The sequence below is a fragment of the Oryx dammah genome, unplaced genomic scaffold (assembly GCF_014754425.2).
Source record: "Oryx dammah isolate SB20612 unplaced genomic scaffold, SCBI_Odam_1.1 HiC_scaffold_18, whole genome shotgun sequence".
Taxonomy (NCBI): Eukaryota; Metazoa; Chordata; class Mammalia; order Artiodactyla; family Bovidae; genus Oryx; species Oryx dammah.
This window is the reverse complement of record NW_024070202.1, coordinates 96167904-96186351: the sequence shown is the minus strand read 5'-3', so window position 1 is coordinate 96186351 and position 18448 is coordinate 96167904. Positions and strand designations below refer to the sequence as shown.

The 18448-nt window shown below is 48.4% G+C and overlaps 1 protein-coding gene across 2 annotated transcripts in view; it reads left to right on the top strand.

Moving 5' to 3' along the window:
• Positions 1-18448, top strand: part of PLXNA4 (plexin A4) — a 425409-nt gene that overhangs the window by 233405 nt on the left and 173556 nt on the right. For both annotated transcript variants that reach the window (XM_040259648.1, XM_040259649.1), the window contains exon 3: positions 9127-9258. In XM_040259648.1, the coding sequence (XP_040115582.1) occupies positions 9127-9258 (132 nt within the window). The remainder of the gene's footprint in view (positions 1-9126; positions 9259-18448) is intronic.

Here is an 18448-nt window from a genome sequence, read left to right as displayed (position 1 = left end):
CCTCCATGGGAGACAGGTTCAGGCCAGGACAGCTAGGAGAGCTGCAGTCGTGTCTTGAGGCTCTTGAGGGGAGCAGCAGAAACTGGGTTCACATGCCTCTGTATTGGAGGCACGGGGGTCCAGGTGGAGAATTCAGAGGGTCCCGGGACACTGGTTTCTAGATTTAGTCTGCTCCCACCCTGCCTCTCCAGCCTCAGTTCATGTCCCTGCCTGCCAGGTGAGACCCCCACCCTTGCTGCCTTATTCCTGGGCCTGATTGGGAGGTCTGGCAGGTGTAGACCTTGACCAGAAGGTCTGGGGAGGATGTGAGAGGAGAGAGGAAAGGGGAACCCTGGGGTGGCCTGCATCTTTAAGGATGAATAGCACTGTTTGCTCATTAGGGAGATTATTTCAAGCAAGACGGCAGCCAGAATGCTCTAATGCAAGCATCTGCCTGCTACCAGGAGACGATATTTATTGTTCAATTCTTCAATGGATGTAAATAAACAGCCCGGCCCAGATAATGTTCCAACAAACAAACAAGCAGCTGCCAGGAGCTCCCCGGATGGCTGACCTTTGCGGAGGCCACCCTGCTGATGTTTTAATAGCAGTTCTGCCTGGCAACGTAGATGCCCACCGTGCCAGGGGTGGAGAGGTAGCAGTGCTGCTTGGTGGATGGGCGGGTGGGAAAGCGGGACTAAGCAGATTATCCTAGGCTGGAGACCAAGCGGCTGCGAAGGCTTGGTGAGGAGGCCTGTGTGTACCAGAAATGTGGCTGGTCCAGACTGAGTTCCGCTGTCAGTGTGAAATACACATCAGATTTCAAAGACATGGAATGAAAAACACGTGTAAAATATCTCATTGACAATGTTTATACTATAGACATGTTCAAGGGATACTATTTTGGGGCACAGTGGGTTAGTAAAAACATAGATTACTAAAATTAATTTGGGCATTTCCCTGGTGGTCCAGTGGTTAAGACTCTGAGCTCCCAATCCAGGGGGCCTGGGTTCAACCCCTGGTCAAGGAACTAGATCCTGCATGCTCCATCTAAGACCCCACATGCCAAAACTAAAAAAAAAAAAAAAACGAAAAACAGACCCACTGCCCATCAATGCCGCAACTAAGATCCCACATGGTAACTGAAAAGATCCTGCACACCGCCACGAAGATCCTCCATGCTATGACTAAGACTTGGCACAGCCAGAGAAATAATAAAAATAAACATTTTCTGAAAGAACTAATGTTACCTTTTTATTTTGGGAGACTTCTCTGGTGGTGGCTCAGACAGTCAAGAATCTGCCTGCAATGAAGGAGGCCCAGGTTTGATCCCTGGGCCGGGAAGATCCCCTAGAGGAGGGCATGGCAACCCATTCAATTTTCTTGCCTGGAGAATCCCATGGACAGAGGAGCCTGCAGGGGTCACAGTCCATGGGGTCACAGTCCATAAGGTCACAAAGCGTTGGACATGACTGAGCAACTAACACTTTTATTTTTTAATGTAACCACTGCTGGAAAATTTAATTGCCCATGTGGCCCACATCTGTGGCTAGCATTGTATTTCTGCTATCCCGTGCTGTCTAGAACCTTCCACTGGGCCTGTGGTGAGGCCTGAAGTGATACCTCACCCTTCAGGCCTTGGAGAACACCTCTGCTGTCTCCTCAGGACAGGGCTCCATGAAGCTGGCCAAAAGTTCCCCTGTCAACCCCTTTTTCATGTGTTCATTCTTGCCTCCCTCTGCCAGCGTATCTTTATAAAATCTGTTAGTGCCACTCATTTTGCTACTTCAGATCAGTCTTCCTACTGACTAAAGAGATTTCGTCTCTGAAGCGGCTCTTTGAATGAATCTGATATTACCCACTATGTGTTGTATTAGTCAAACTCTCATGGCTGGTGGTGCCGTGCGGTGGCCCTGTTATTCTGTGACATGCACACGCTCCCTTGAGCCTCGACTGGGGCTGGGCTGATAATTCCTGGTTACACTCCAGTCAGTTGGCCAGATCTCCTGGGAAGAAGGAAAAGAGGCCTTCAAACACTTCTCTGCTATAGCATTTCCCACTTGGCCTCATCCGTGTGAAATCTGAGCCCATTAGGAGACTAATATATCAGAGGGTGGGCTCCTCTGGTTGCTCTGCAGTAAAGAATCAGCCTGCAGGGCCGGAGACGCAAGTTCTGTCCCTGGGTTGGGAAGATCCCTTGGAGGGGGAAATGGCAACCCATTCCACTATTCTTGCCCGGAGAATCCCATGGACAGAGGAGCTTGGTGGGCTACAGTCCATAGGGTAGCAAAGAGTCAGATATGACTAAGCAACTGAACACACACACACACACACACACACACACTCCCAGAGGGCAGGGCAGGCACTCACTGATCTCCTCCAGAAGCTGGCTCGGAGTCTAGTATACACTGCACATTTCATAAATGCATGCCTGATGATGAGTGCAGACTGTCACTCTGCCAAGGAACACACAGCGTGAGGGGTACAGTCTCCTCCTTGGTGTCAACCTCAGAGAATAACATCTTCTCAACACTCAAATGGACATGAGGCGTTTCTTTATATTTTCTACCTTAAATCAATGTCTGTTTGCATTCTTTCTCACTGCCTGGTTGGTACGCAAGTATCATCTGTGCTGTATAACATAATACATTTTATTTGTCCTAATGTGTAAGACAACAAGTCTTGTTTATTCTAAGCTGCCCCTCCCAAGCTTCAGGGTGGCCCCTGTGACAGTGATGGAGCCAGAGCCACTGGCCACAGTATCTCCTTTCCTCTCAGCTATGTCTTTGTGGCCTGGGGGAATCTTTCCCAGGCTGTCCCCAAGTTGCAGGCATCTGGTTTGTTCTCACTTACCAGGGGTGGACTGGACGTGATTTTCTGTATCTAGAAGAACTTCATCCAGAGAATGGCTTCTGTTTGCCTGTTTTTCCCTGGAATCCCATTTGAAAGCTGCCGGTCATTCTGTTGGACTTTTTGGCTGCTGTGGAGTATTGGGAGCTGTAAATGGTAACACCGAAGCTCTCCCTTGTTGATCCTACTTGCTACCTTGATCTTGCCTTGATCAGTTGAGTCCATCCTCTGATTGGTAGAGTGTGGCTTGTTTTACCTGGAGGGAGTTGATCAGTTATTTAGTAACGACTTGCTTTTCCCATCCCTGTTGTTGTTGCTTAGTTACTAAGTCATGTCTGACTTTGTGACCCATGGACTGTAGACTGCCAGACTCTTCTGTCCACCGGATTTCCCAGGCAAGAATACTGGAGTGGGCTGCCATTCCCTTCTCCAGGGATCTTCCTGACCCAGGGATGGAACTCGTGTCTCCTGCATTGCAGGCAGATTCTTTATTGCTGAGCCACCAGAAAATCTCTTTATCCATCTGTGGAGTACAATTGACAAGTTAAAATTGTATATATTTAGGGTATACGGTTTGATGTTTCGATTCATGTATTCATATATTGTGAAATAATGCCACCTGATGCGAAGAGCTGACTCATTTGAAAAGACCCTGATGCTGGGAAAGATTGAGGGCAGGAGGAGAAGGGGATGGCAGAAGATGAGATGGTTGGATGGCATCACCGACTCAATGGACATGGGTTTGCATGGACTGCGGGAGTTGGTGATGGAAAGGGAGGCCTGGCATGCTGAGGTTCATGGGGTCACAAAGAGTCGGACGTGACTGAGTGAATGAACTGAACTGAATCACTGCAATTCGGATAAATCACATATCCACCACCTCATGTGTGTGTGTGTGTATGTGATGAGAACACTTAATATCTACCCTCTTCATGAATTTCAAGTATGCAGTATTGTATTATTATTATAGTCACCTTGTTGGACCTTATTCATCTAATAAGTGAAACTTTATATCCCTTGACCAACATGTGTGCATGCTAAGTCGCTTCAGTTGTGTCTGATCATTTGAAACTCTATGGACTATAGCCTGCCAGGCTTCTCCGTCCATGGGATTCTCCAGGCAAAAATACTGGAGTGGGCAGCCATTCCCTTCTCCAGAGGATCTTCCCGACCCAGGGATCGAACCCGCATCTCTTTTGTCTCCTGCTTGGCAGATGAGTTCTTTACCATCAGCACCACCTGGGAAGCCCATGCCTTGACCAACATCTCCCTGTTTCCCCCTCCCACCATTCTACGCTCTTCTTCGAAGAGTCTGACTATTTTAGATCCCACATATAAGCAAGACTGTGCAATATTTTGTCTTTCTATGTTTATTTCAGTTTGCATAAATGTTCTCCAGATTCACTGACGTTGTTGAAAATGGCCAAATTTCTATTTTAAGGCTGAACTACATATATATAATCACATTTTTAAAATCCATTCATCCCTTGATAGATATTTAGGTTGTTTCCATATCTTGGCTATTGTGAGCAATGCTGAAATGAACATGGGTGGGCAGACGTCTCTTTGAGATACTGATTTTATTTCCTTTGTGTGTATACCCAGGAGTGGAAATGCTGGATCAAATGGCAGATCTGTTTTTAACTTTTTGAGAAGCTACCTTAGTGTTTTCCTCAGTGGCTATACCAATTTACACACTACCAATAGTGTACAAGGGTTCCTTTTTCCATACTCTCAACACATCTGTCAGTAACTACTTACTGAGCACCAATCGTGCCTTGGGTCTTGTGCTAGGCATCGGGGCTGCAGCATTGGATACATCGAGCATGATCCCTGCCACTGTAAGACTTGATGACCCAGGTCTATTTGCTCAATTATAGCTCCTCCCCACCCCCACCCCCCACCCTCAGGTCCCACAGAGGAGGCACCGTCTTTCTGTAGCTCATTTCCATCATGGGCCTTCTGACTATTCCAGAGAGCTTAGGATCAGCTGTAAATGTTCCTGCTCCCTGCTCTAGACCATTTATAAAAAATAGTAAATAAGACCAGTCATAACACTACTGCTTGGCGAGTCCCCCAGTTCCCACTTCTCCATGTAGAAATGTGTCTTTTTCTATCTCTAAGTTGGTTCTCTCTCCATGGCCAAACTGCCCAAAGTCCCATGGAGACTCATTATTTCTAAAACCTTTTCATGTGGAACCTTGTCAAAGGCTCAGGGAAAATCTAAATAGCTCAACTGCAAGTTCTGAGCTAGGAATCAGGAGACCTGGGTTCTAGTCCTGACTGTCATTAGTTTATCACTGAATTTCAGAAAAGGCCCAAAACAGCCCCCATCTCAGTTTTTTCATTGGTAAAACGAGAATGATTATGCTGGCAGTCAACATCATAAACATTTTACAGCCATCAGATGAGACAGTGTTATTTAAGAATAACATTCTCAGCAAGGTATAAAACAAAAATATAAGGGATCATTATTTTGAAACTTTACAACAGCGTCTTTTTCATTCATATGCATGATTCTTTCCCAAAAGGACTACAGAAGATAGACATGGATCCTCCAGCACTCCTGGGGTGATGCTTGTTTACCATTAACAACTTTCACTCCTAGAAGAGATGCAGGTTTACAGACCCAGTAGGACCTGGCTCAACTTGTGTTGGTATACTATGTAAGTGCACTGAAGAGTGGACTCTGGAATTGGTCAGACTTCAGCAGGGGTGGCCATGAACAAGGAATTAAAACCTCTCTGTGCCTTATTATTCCTGTAAATGGAATAGTATCAAGGCTTCATGGAGTCATGAGGTTTAAATGAGAAGATACATCCGTGTAGAATGCCTTCCATCATGCCTGACATGTAGCAGCCACTAAGCTGCTAGCAGCTCTTGTTGCCCAAGAGCCAGCAGCTAGTCCAGCCTACCTAAATCTGATGGCTGTCCATCCAATTATCCATCATTCAGCACATCCCATCACAAACTTCTGTTATCCATGTCTTGTGTAAGACTCTTTCAGCAGATGGGTTGAACGGATCCTTTCCTTTCTGTTTCCTGAAACAAGTAGTATGGATTGGGTGGGGTGATGTGAAGGGAATAACCACCTTTTCAATTACTGATTTCCTGCCCTGGAGGAGCGGGCAAGGGTGGGGCCCATTGCCCCATGCCTTGCCTCTCCAGGCCTGGAAAAACTTGCCCCATTAGTGCTTCCTGGTCCACGCCTCTGTCCCTGCCCAGTTCTCCTAGTTTCTTCTGAGGTCCACATCCAGCCCATCACTTCATCCTAAAGAGCAGGTAAGGTGGAGCCAAATGATAAAGACAGTCACTTAGGCACTGAATCCAATTTCCCTCGGGGATCACAACACAGGGCACTGGAGGGGACTCCTTTCTGCCAGCATCCCCGAGGGGTGCCTGCTCCTGCTGGCAGCCTTAAGGGGCTGGAGACCAGCCAGGCTGCACAGGATCACTCTTGTGCTGCTGCTCCAAGGGTGATTCACAGCTGGGGAAGCAGCCTGCCTGGGCTGGAGGCCAAGGCCATCACCGCGCGGTCAGACTTGGGTGGTAATCCCAATTGGTTTTGCATGAGCTCCCATTTCATTCAGATTAAGGAAAGACCTGCTCAGGGTGGACATTTGGTGGCTTGGGGGGCGGGGACAGAAGGAGGATGGCTACTGGATTCCCAGGCATTTGGATTTTAACGGCTAAGCCTGTCTCTTCTTAATTCCTTCACTAGTTTTTTTTTTTTCATTATTGTTGTTGTTTTCCTGAGCTTAATGGGAAATCTGCAAAGAAGAGTCTGAACTTCATTTATTTCTTCATTTTAAAAATAAATATCTGTCAAGCACAAGTGTTTCAGCTTCAGAATTGGAAATGACTGGCGAAAGCCTCTGGAGTTTGTACATACCGGAGGCCCCTGCCTTTGGTAGTATCCCCAGAAAGTAAACATGAACCTCATCAAGGAACAGTGTCCCTCATGCAACTGGAGTGGCAGGAAAACTACGGATTCCAGGGTCAGACTGGATCCTCATTCATTTGTCAGATTTAATAGCTCAGGGCAGTTATTTAATGCACTGTGTCCCATTTTCCCCATCTATTCTATCAGAACACATCATTAGATATTGCAGAAAACCTTTCTGTTACTTTAACAATAAGGAAATATCCTGAGTAGCTAGAAAGACCTGGACACATGATAGCCTTCAGGGCTATTTTGATTCAGTGGCTCAGGGACATCACCCAAAACCAATGCTTTTCATCTCTGTCCCTGACCTTCCCTGGCTCCAGCACCCCCACCCCGTTCATAAGAACAAGAGGGTTGCTAATAGTTCTGGGAGCTACCTGTTTCTTTGATCTTATGAAGGGTGTGTGTGGGGGGGTGCTTTCTTCCCCTGTCACAAGACATAGTCCTTGCTTCACTCGAATTGCAAGTGTTGAATGGCTTGGGTCTGCTTTCTCTCCACCGCTGTGGCCAGAGAGTGAGATTAAATCGATTTGTTTCTGTCCATCGAAGGCCAACCCAGGAAGCAGCGGGTGGGTCCAGTCCCACCTAAAAGGTGAGAGAGGTTGGAATGGATCCTGGAGAGGCCATGCAAGCCAGGACAAAAAAGCTCTTGAGAAGATTATATCAATAAGGAATCATATGTAAAATCATCTCCCAGTACCTGATGTCTAGGAAGGGCTGAAAAATTGTGCTTAAGAGGAAGACAAGCAAAAAGGTTAGCACAAACCCCAAATCAAATACATATGTCACACACCACCCTGGTGTCAGAGTTCAGTGAATTTAACAGAAATGAGAGACAGCAGACTTTTGGATGAATTGGTGTTATCAGATGGCATTAATATGGTGTTCTTTCTGTAACTTAATTCTTCTGAATAGCTCTGCCATTCTCCTTGAACTCATAAAAGGTTAAGAATTACCTATTAAAATTAAAAATGAATATATAATGGGAATATTATTTTTGGAATAATTTTCCAATAATTTGGAATATTATTTTTTCTTTTAGTTTTGTTATTGAAATTTCTAAAATTACACCACATTATCTTATAGAAACTTGTACAAATGGCATCTAATCAAGTTTGGTGATCTCCTAGCTATCACTTTTCCCCGTCTACCTCTGGCATTCTCCTCACCTTCCTACATTCTTGCATGGATGGTAATGTTTGATCCCAACTTATGTGGATGGAAATATTAGTGCTCATCAATAATCATGGCAAATCTATGAGCTCACACTGGTGATGATCCTGAAGACCCGGGCCAGCACCTTGAATCAGGGGATGGGTGGCATTGGGAAAGTCCCGTCTTTTCTAGACTTGTCCTCAGTCTTGGGGAATGTGGGCAAAAGCCTTTCCTCATGGTCTTCACATTGTTCCAGCAGTTCTAGGAAGGACTGTTAGAGGGCCCAGAGATGACCTAGTCTGTTAAGTGTTCTTGGAAGACAAAATGACTCATGCCCAAACCACATTTTCCTGGAATGCCCACATGCCCTTCACTGGGGACATAAATAGAAACTCTAGGGGATTTGGGGACCCTACATCTATTCCAGAATCTGAAGCATAAGCCAGTGGGCTCATAGACAGAACAAGTCCACCTGGTGTGAATCTTCTGGGGTTCTGGCTTCTCCTCGAAGGCCAGCAGTGATCCTGGCTGCCAGTTTCAAAGAATCAGCCCACATCTTTACATCCAAATTTGTTCTGCTAACAAATGTAGCTAATAATACTGCCTTTCTGTTGTAAAGTGAGGCTCTGATCTGAAGCAGCATCAGTTTTCCCATTTGCCTCATCCCCAGATTCCTCTTCCCCCACATCAGCCCCACCCTCTTATCCAAAGATACACAAGCAAGGGTCAAAGTTGTGAGCCTAAGGCACAGTGAGCCAGAGAGAAGAACACCAGGTTCCGAGTGCAGCCTGGTTTCACCTCCCCCCACCCCCCACCCCCCACTATCCCCACCCGGTCTCTTGGCCATTCCCCACGAGAGGCCCCTGCTGGGCATGCACCTTTGTTCTGTCTTTCCTGATGGTTCAGTTGGTAAAGACTCCGCCTGCAATGCGGGAGACCCGGGTTTGATCCCTGGGTTGGGAAGAGCCCCTGGAGAAGAGAAAAGCTACCCACTCCAGTATTCTGGTCTGGAGAATTCCACTGGACAGTCCATGGGATCACAAAGAGTCGACACAACTGAGCGACTTTCACTTCACTTCACTGGGCTCACCGCCCCTCCCTTGCCCATGGGGAGGGAAGCTCCCAGCTGAGGCTGGACTTACAGCGGCTCAGAACCTGAACTCACATCTGAACTCTCTTCTTCCTCTCATCCACAGATCCGGGTAGACGGGCCCAGGGGCAACGCCCTGCAGTATGAGACGGTGCAGGTGGTGGAGCCCGGCCCCGTGCTCCGGGACATGGCCTTCTCCAAGGACCGCGAGCAGCTCTACATCATGTCGGAAAGGCAGGTAAGGCTCTCTGCGCTCTGCCAGACATTCATCTTGCCGCTAAAGACTAGCCTGTGGCTCCGTGGAAACCTACAGGAGGCTGGCTGCAGAGAGGGGGTTTGATTTATTGGGCTCAGTGTGTATCCCTTCTGTTCTGCTGCCTGGGGACGGAGTGCACCAGAAACAGGGGATGAAATCGTTCAAATATCAAAATATCCGTGAGTCAAAGACAAATCCACTGACTTCAGAGTGATGGTGTGTACAGGGGCAGGGCCAACACTTGCCCTCTTTTGAAGAAATGCAGTACGGATGCTCAAGTTTCTGGTCTAGATTTTCCTACACCCTGTATAATCTCCTGCCAACGTCACGTCATGGACCCTGGAGTTCTATGGTGGGCAAGGATTTGTCACCCCCCAAAAATAGTTGCGAGCAGCTCAGGAAAGAGTCAGATGGATGGGGATTCTGAAAAGGTCTATGTGTGTGAAATGAGATGCTGAGGCATGTGTCCTGAGCCTTTGTGTGATAAGATGCATGGCATCACCGATGCAATAGCCATGAACTTGGGCAAGCTCTGGGAGATGGTGAGGGACAGGGAGGCCTGGCATGCTGCAGTCTATGTGGTCACAAAGAGTCAGACAGGACTGGGTGATTGAACAACAGCAACAAGAACTCTAACATGAAACCTCCAGCAAATTCCATGGGGCCATGCCAGGCAGAACAAATACGGTGTGGGGATGGCTATTAGCTGAGGTGGAGTAGGAAATGGCAAAGCTGGAGTTACTTCTGGAACTCAGCTAAGAACTCAGTTCTTCAGGGGTCCCTGAGCTTAGATCAGGACTCATAAGTTTGCAGCAGGCAGAGGAATCAATTTTGCTTTGGAAATCTGGTCCATTTAAGGGTATGTCCTGTGGTACCCTAATTCACAGAGTGTCCAACCCTGCAAGTGTGGCTTTGCACTGCCATACCTCCATTGCCTCTCTGGAGGATGGGTCATCCTGGGAGCTGTCCTCCCAGCCCATGAATATGTATACATTAGCTCTGAGCAGCCAAGGCAGATCCCTCGTCTTATTCATCTTCATTAGCGAGGCCTGGACTCCCCAGAGGACCTTGCTGACAGAGTCTGGATTGTTCCCTCTCTGCATAGTGGGGGAGATAAATACCACATTATGCCACCCACAGGGCTTGTGCATTATGCCTTGGGGGCCCACAGCAGCTCCACCCTCCCCCAGAACTCGATGACATCTTCTCGGGGTATGGGACCCCCCATTCAGCCACAGTAGGACTCATTGTGGTGTCCTGGTTGAGGCTGCCATGGCCGGGGAATGGCCTGAGATGGGGATGAGCAGGGAGCATTTTATTCCAGGAGTCAGGACCCATATGAAGCTGCTCCTTTGCTTTCATTCCTTATTCCCTTCTGGTGAGGCCTACACTCTCCCTCCCTGCATACCTCCAAGGCCCTGGATGCTGAGAGGAAGTACTTTCCTCTGTGGAATGAATTCTTCAGAGAAGACCCAAGACCTCTACAGGCATTGAAGGCTTCAGGATTTCTTACATCACCTGAAAGCCAGGGTTTCTGAACCTGAGACTTAAAGACTTCCAAAGAAGAAATACAAAAGCTGCGTGGAGCCCCCTCTGATAGGTGCCTTGGGATTTGAGCTTCTTGACCTCAGCTGTCCTGCTTCCCTGAGGGCACAGTTAGTGGTCAGCACCCATTCAGGCTTGACCTGCAAGGCCTGCTGGGAGTGCTGGATTATGGGCACTTTGGGAAGAAGGCAGGAGTAGATGGCGTCAAGGCCTTCATCCGTCATGGCACTGCTTCTCACCGAGAAGGGGTGGCTGCCACCCAAATCACAGCTCCAAGGCCCTGATATCTGGGCCAACAATCCACTGGGGTTGCAGATTTTCAGTGGGGAGTGGTAAGGTATCAAGACGGGTAAATAACCAGGCCTTGTTTTCAGGATATCTGATCATAAACCGTGGTCCTGCCATTTGCTAACCCTGATCTCAGGAGCTGTTAAGCTTTGTATGCTTCCTTGTTCTCAGCTGGCACATGGAGGTAATGATAAAATCCAGTAATGTGGTTCCATGGATCAAATGATGTAATGCGTGTAATCAACATGAATCAAGCCTGGCACAGAGTAAGGACTCGATAAGCAGAGGCTCTTATTCTTACGACATTGCACCAGGAGTGTGTGGAACTGGCTGCGTGTGGAGTCGGGCATCAAGATTCTGGGTGATCTGTGAAGGGTGGAGCACAGGTCAAGGTCAAGGCAGGCTTCTGATCAGGGATCCAGTCCTAGTGGAGAGCAAATCAAGAACTCACAACCTGCAGCTCTGACAGGACATGAGCAGCCTGGTAAATACAGCTGGAGATACAGCAGGCCCCAGGGCATCAAGTGAGTGAATCATGAAGGATTGGAACACTTTACAGGCTGGGACTACAGGCTCAGGGTATGGGCTGATGACACCGATGTCGGCTCTGCCTAATATGGGCTTCAGTTTCTCATCTGGCTAATATTTTATTGTCCCTTAAAGCTTAGCTCTTTTGCCACATTCTCCACTGAGCTGTTCCTGACCCGGGGTTTACACCTCTTTGGTAGCTCTTCTCTGACTGAGTCATGATGACTTTCTTATTTATCTATTTTTAATTGAGGGATAATTACTTTAATGAATTGAAAGCTAAAGCCATATGATCATCTCAATAGTTGCAGAGAAAGTTTTGGACAAAATTCAATATCCATTTATGATTTTTTTTTTAAAAAAAAGAACGTCCAGAAAATAGGCATAGAAGGAACATAGCTCAAAGTGATGACTTTGATTTTTCCCTCCTACCAGACTGTCAGCAGATGGAGGACAGTTCTTTGTCTTCATCCGTCTAAACATCAACTTTAAACCCTTTATAGTTATTCTGATGAATGAATGAATGAGCCCCCAGTGTCTTCACTGAGCCAGAGTTAGAAAAGAGAAGGACTGATACAAACGATTTATTGCTTAATTCCTAAGTTTGAACTTAGATAATTAATGAAAAGACTACACTTTGGATAAAGGAAACACCCCCCCCCCCACCAAACTTCAGTCCCTGTTTATCACTGCCATGACTTTTGCTCTGTTCTGAACTATTTTTTTCTTTGTGTTTTCTCTTGTATAAACTTGCTGGTTAAACTTAAAGAGCCTACTTGATCTCTTAAATAATAATATCATACATCTCGTGTGCTAGTCATATGTAATATTCCTAATTGTGATATTGTGATTTAAAATAAGAAAAACGTACCTGGTCTCCACCTTATTTATGGTACAGAATTACCACAGTCTTTGGAATTTCCCTAGTGATGAGAGTAATGGAGCTACTATTACAGTTATTTGCAAGCTGAATAATTCCATAGCCAGATATTGTTTCTGTTGTCATGGAAAGATGAGTTCCCTTTATTTCTTGTCCAGCAAGGGCTGCCTTCCATGTACACTTTTTTTGGGAGTGGTTGAATGCGCCCTGCTAGGTATCAGTGCCGTTTTGTCAAGGTCTGCCTGTCTCTTGCTGGGCTGAATTATGTCTCTGTCTCTCTCCTTTCTTCTACATGACTCTGGGTATCTCCCTAGGGTGTGTGTGTGTATGTGTGTGTGTGCATACACACACCTTCCCCTGTGTCTGACTCTGTGTGTCTCCATCAGTCTGTGTGAATGTATATGGTATATTTACTGCAACTGCTGCACTCCCCAGGGAACGTCTATATACACTGAAACCAGTGCGATAAAAACCTGCCAAACTGATGGGAGGGAAGTGAGAAGAAGTGTCAGTGAGGCAGACGCACGAAGAGCCGCGATGGCAGAGCTGGTGGCTGTCCTCAGGTACCCTGGAGCACCCCCCTACGGGGAGGAGAAGCAGCTATTAGCCCCACCAGGAAAGTGTCTTCCTTGATAGCCTCAGAGCAAGTGGCAGATTTCTCAGTAAATTTCAGCATCCCTGCCAGCCACACTCCATCTCTCCCCTGCCTGAGAGCGGGGGGCCTTGAACACATGTTTCTGCTCATGAGATATACTTTCAGTTGTGTTTGGGCCAAAGCTGTCTCTCACAGACCTCTTTGTTTTACTGACTCCTGTTGACAGTGGGTCAGCTTCAGGTGCCTGGGGACATCACAGCCTGTCCCTCTCATAAGCCAGTGCCACCCCAGTCCTAGCTGTGGGCCAGGATACAGATGCCTTCAGGGGCTGAGAAGGTGGGTCCACCTGTGGTCGGAGTTACCTAGGAAAGCAGGGCCAGGCAGGGGTCCACCATACTCTGTCCACTTGGCTCCATCATAATCTGGTAGGGAAGCAGTGAAGGCCATATTGCTTTGTGATGAATCACCCAGGCCTGATTCATTCGTTCACTCAACTAGGCAACTGCTATGTGCTGAACACGAGCTCAAGCACTGGGGATTCGAAAGTGAAGAAGCATAAATATCCTTGACCTTAGGAGCTTGTGGTTTCAGCAAAAGGAAACAGTCAAGAAGAATCAACCTGCTAAAAATTCCTATAGTAGATTATCAGGTAATACATGCCATGGAGCAGGATAAGGGAATTCGGGAGGACTGCTCAGGGTGAAAGTCTTGAAATTTAAAAAGCACAGTGATCAGAGAAGGCTTCCCAGAGAGCAAAGACATCAGAGTGAAGGGGCCTGTGGAGGACCCCTGTCCCCTTCTGTGTTTTCTGTATTTCTGTTCACGCTCTTTGCCTGGGATTGTGAAACGGAGAGATGGTGAAGAAAGCACGGTGGGAGAGAGGCTTTGGGGAAAGGATGCTTTGTAAATGATTTGTACCATGTTGTGAGTTTCAGAAGGAAGCTCAGTTCAGGGGAAGGTGATATTGGGGTTCAAGGCTCATGCCCCTTGGAACTCGCACCCTCTCTGGGTGGTGCTTCTGTCGAGGACCCCTCTGTGCCTCAGTGTCCCTCCCTGCCCACACCTGCTTCCCGGGATGTTCTGAGACTAGCCGGCATGAAGTCTAACAAGCTCAGAGGTCCATGGACCTTGGTCTCGTACAAGTGCAGTCCTGGGGTCCAAGGTGATGGCTCCTGTAAGAATGATTTCCCTCCCTTGGTGCTGGGTCCCCAGGCACTTGCCATTCCTCCTGCCTCCGCAGGGCCGAGCTGTCTGCTCCAGTTTGCATTTGGATGGCTGACACTCTGAGGAGGCCATCTGGACATTTGCTCCTGGCACCCAGACAGGGCTGTTCCCAATAGCTCCTGGGAGAGCGGGCTTGAAGTGCAGGCCTGAGAGCAAGTGATAGCCCGTGAGCCACTGCAGGCATTCGCAAAAAGAGAAGAGCAGTTGCCCCGTTTCCCCCAGTTTCACTCAGGTGGACACCTTCCCACTTGTCTGGAGCTGTTCCCAAAGGATCCTGGGCAGCATCGACTGAGATGTTCCACTTCTCCCTTCCTTCTAATAAAGGCAGAACCTGGGCTTCCCTGGTGGTCCAGGGGTTAAGAGTTCTCCTGCTAATGCAAGAGATATGGGTTCAGTCCCTGGTCCAGGAAGAGCCCACATGCCATGGGACTAGGCCTGTGCACCACAGCTACTGAAGCCCCCCTGCCCTGGAGCCCGTGCTCAGCTGCAAGAGAAGCCATCGTGATGACAAGCCCATGCACCGCAACTGGAGAGGAGCCCCAGCTCACAGCAGCTAGAGAGAGCTTGCACACACCAACGAAAACCCCAAACCAGCCCCAATCAATCGATTCATTCATCTTGAAAGCAAAGCAGAACCACTCCCTGGGAGGGACCTGGGCAGGGGAGATGACTTCCCGCTCCAGGTTCGACACTCCGGTGCTGGTAGCTGAATTCTCCATCGCGCCATAAAACCTTAGGACCAGAAAAGCCCCCAAGACTTCTCAGGCCCAGCTCTCTCCTGCTGCCTTTGCCTCTGTGATTCATGAGCAGACTGAGGCCCAGAGAGGTGAACAGCTTGATTAGAGTCACACAGCAGGTTGGCAGAGGAGCCAAGTTAGAACACAGCTCAGCTCCTACTGCAAGGTCTGCTCCGGACCCCCCTTCCAACGAGGACCGTGGAGCTCTCGAAGGGGGCGAGAGTCCTCTTCATCTCCTAGTCGTCCCAGCAGGACAGTTCTGTATCCCAATCCTTGGCCACCAAAACAAGCTTTCGAAATCGAAAAGGCTTGCTGGGGTGGTGAGCTGATTGGGACGCTGGGGGTGATAAGAACTCAGAACCAGGACTTCTCTGGTGGTCCAGTGGCTAAGACTTTGCGCTCCCACTGCAAGAGCCTGGTCGATCCCTGGTCGGGGAACTAGATCCCACATGCCATAAGATGTCACATGACGCAACTAAGGCCTGGTGCAGCCAAATAAATAAACAAATAAAAATAAAAGAACTCAGAACGCCCCCCCGCCACTGCCGCATGAAGAAGGGCCCTTGGTTTATTCTCCCAGTCTAGTGCACATTGGGACAAGAGCCCCCTCCTATTCTAGAACATCCTGGGGGTACACAGAGCTCTAGACACAGCCAGGACACCCCATAAGGGGAGTGGGCAGCAAAGCACCCTAACCCCACACTCCTTTTCCAACAGAGTTGCATCTGAGGGGGACACTCATAGAAAGTGTAAAACCCTCTAACATCTGAATAGGGTCGAATTCAGCAGCCTCCGTGAGAGGAAAAGAATGACAGTGGCCTGGCGAATGTTAGATGATCATGGGGGTGCCTGGCAGGCAGAAATGTGTGCGAGATGGAAACGCTGGGCCAATGAGGAATAGGCATGTAGATGGGGCTTCACCCTGACCCTCAGAGCTCATCTGCTCTGCTCCCCGGAGCAAGTCACTCAAGCAGAGTTTGTGCTTCAGTGTCTTCATGCAGAAAGCGCAAATGATAATAACCAGCTTTCAGGGCTTTTAGGACTAAAGGTAATACACGTAAAGTGTCGGGTGTGGGCTGTATCACTATTGTTATTACTGTTATTACTAATACTCTTAGGAACACCCAGACGAACCACTTAACCTTTGGTGGCTAAAAGCTGTTCACCTTCAGCCACCAGCCCCCCACAATCCCCAGGCACCCCCAATACCTTTTAGAATCCCCCAGAAAAGCCTGAGCACCCCCTCTTCATATCTATTAGCACCAGGAGACTGAGGGCTGGGGGCCTGGGGTCTCCCATCCCAATCAGATAGAGCTGCATCCCTGCAAAGGGCCTGGCAGGGTTATCTTCATAACTGCTTCTGCTTGTACATGCATGCTAAGTCACTTCAGCTGTGTCTGACTCTTTGTGACCCCATGGACTGTAGCCCTCCAGGCTCCTCTGTCCATAGGATTCTCCAGGCAGGAATACTGGAGTGGGTGTCCATTTCCTCCTCCAGGGGATCGTCCCGACCCAGGGATTGAACCCTCACTTCTTATGTCTCCTGAACTGGCAGGGGGGTTCTTTACCACTAGTGCGACCTGGGAAGCCCCAGGGAAGGCATTTAGTTTGAGTCCAGCCCCACAGAACTTGAGGTCATCACAGACTGGGCATCTGAATAGCTTCTGGCTCCTTACCTGTCAGGACCTCTAGGGCAGACAGGAAAATGGTTTGTTCCCCTTCTCTGTGCCCCGAACTAAAGAAGAGCTAGTACTAAAGGGAGGGCAGAGGTGGGCAGAGAGGGGGCGGAGTGGGAGGAAAGACAGGAAACCTGAGGGCCAGGTGATTAGGGGAACGCCCGGCAGCCCTCTGATCCTGAACTCCACTCAGCATCTGTCTCCAGCACTTGGTCTGACAGTCAGATCCTCTCTCCGCTTGGTGCCAGGGTCCCCGTTATTTCAGGCAGTTGAAGTACTGTAGTAAAGGCAATGACCTGTAACATCCCACTCAGCAGCACGTGCGGAGACTCCACAGTATGGGCAGACAGGGCCAGGGGCTATGTCTCTGCCACACATGCCATCTCCCCATGTGTGTTTATTGAGTGCCTACTGTATGCCCAGTGCAGGGCCAGGCACTGTGCAGAATAGAGAAAAGCAGAGCAAAGTATGTTCTGGAAGCTCTGTGGGTGTGAGATGGGTGCAAACTCCAGCCTACAGGGTGTTGAAAAGAAAGGGCTCCAACTGCTGGGGTCACCCTAGAACCACAGCGTGCGTGCTAAGTCGCTTCAGTCATGTCCAGCTCTTTGTGACCTTGTGGACTGTAGCCCACCAGGCTCCTCTGTCCATTAGATTCTCCAGGCAAAATCACTGGAGTGGGTTGCCATGCCCTCCTCCAGGAGATCTTCCTGACACAGGAATCAAACCTGCACCTCTTATGTCTCCTGCCTTGGCAGGTGAGTTCTTTACCACTAGCACCACCTGGGAAGCCCTGTGCATTTGGGGTCCTGGAGAAGGTGGATATTAGCCCAAAGGGCACACTCTCCTTGCAGCTTAGGTGGGTATTGCGAGGACTCTGGTCTAGAGACAGAGCTCAGGGTATGTGTCCCAAGATAAGCCTCAACTCCGCAGGCACCCCATCCCCTAACCCAGGGTGGGTGCAGACGGAAACCACCCCCCACAATCCCACCCCTCTCCCCTTCCTCCATGGATGGCATCTGAATGGAAGTGGTTAAGTTCAGTGAGAACTGATCTGAGTTGTGCTTGAAGTTCTGCAGAAAAACAGAAATACTGGATCCTTAAGTGAGTTGTGTGCTCAGTTTGAATGTTGATGAGAAGTTTTCGAAAGTAAATAGACGCGTGTTAATTTGTGCCATTGTTCGAGAGGACTAGTTGGCACTAGTGATGTCACATGACTTTGCTAAACACAATATAGGTATAAAAGTAGAAATTACAAATAGTCGAATTATATCTGATCTGTCTTGTAGTTGCCTTTCAAGTATGACATGGAGACAATGGAGACATGAATTTGAAACTGACTCAGAGACGATGCAATCATTTCATGGGAATGTATGATGGTTGAGGAAGAGACTGTCTGGATATTTAAAGAAAGTTGTGCAAAACAATGGAGTAGAGAAATAGGTATATCGTCCTCAGACAGGGTTCAGTGCTGGTGTGGAAGGTGTTCTAGTACCTTCTGGGTGGCTTGAGGGTGTCCACAACATGAGCCAGAACCACCGGTCCTGATTTCTGGTCTTGGCTCTGCCACTTTCTACCTGTATTACTTTGAGAAAATTATTTAACCTCTGGGTATTTCATTTTTCTCAGCAGTAACACAGGGATGGGCTAGTGCCCACTGACTGAGTGATGCCTGGCACTTAACAAGGGCTCAACAACTCTT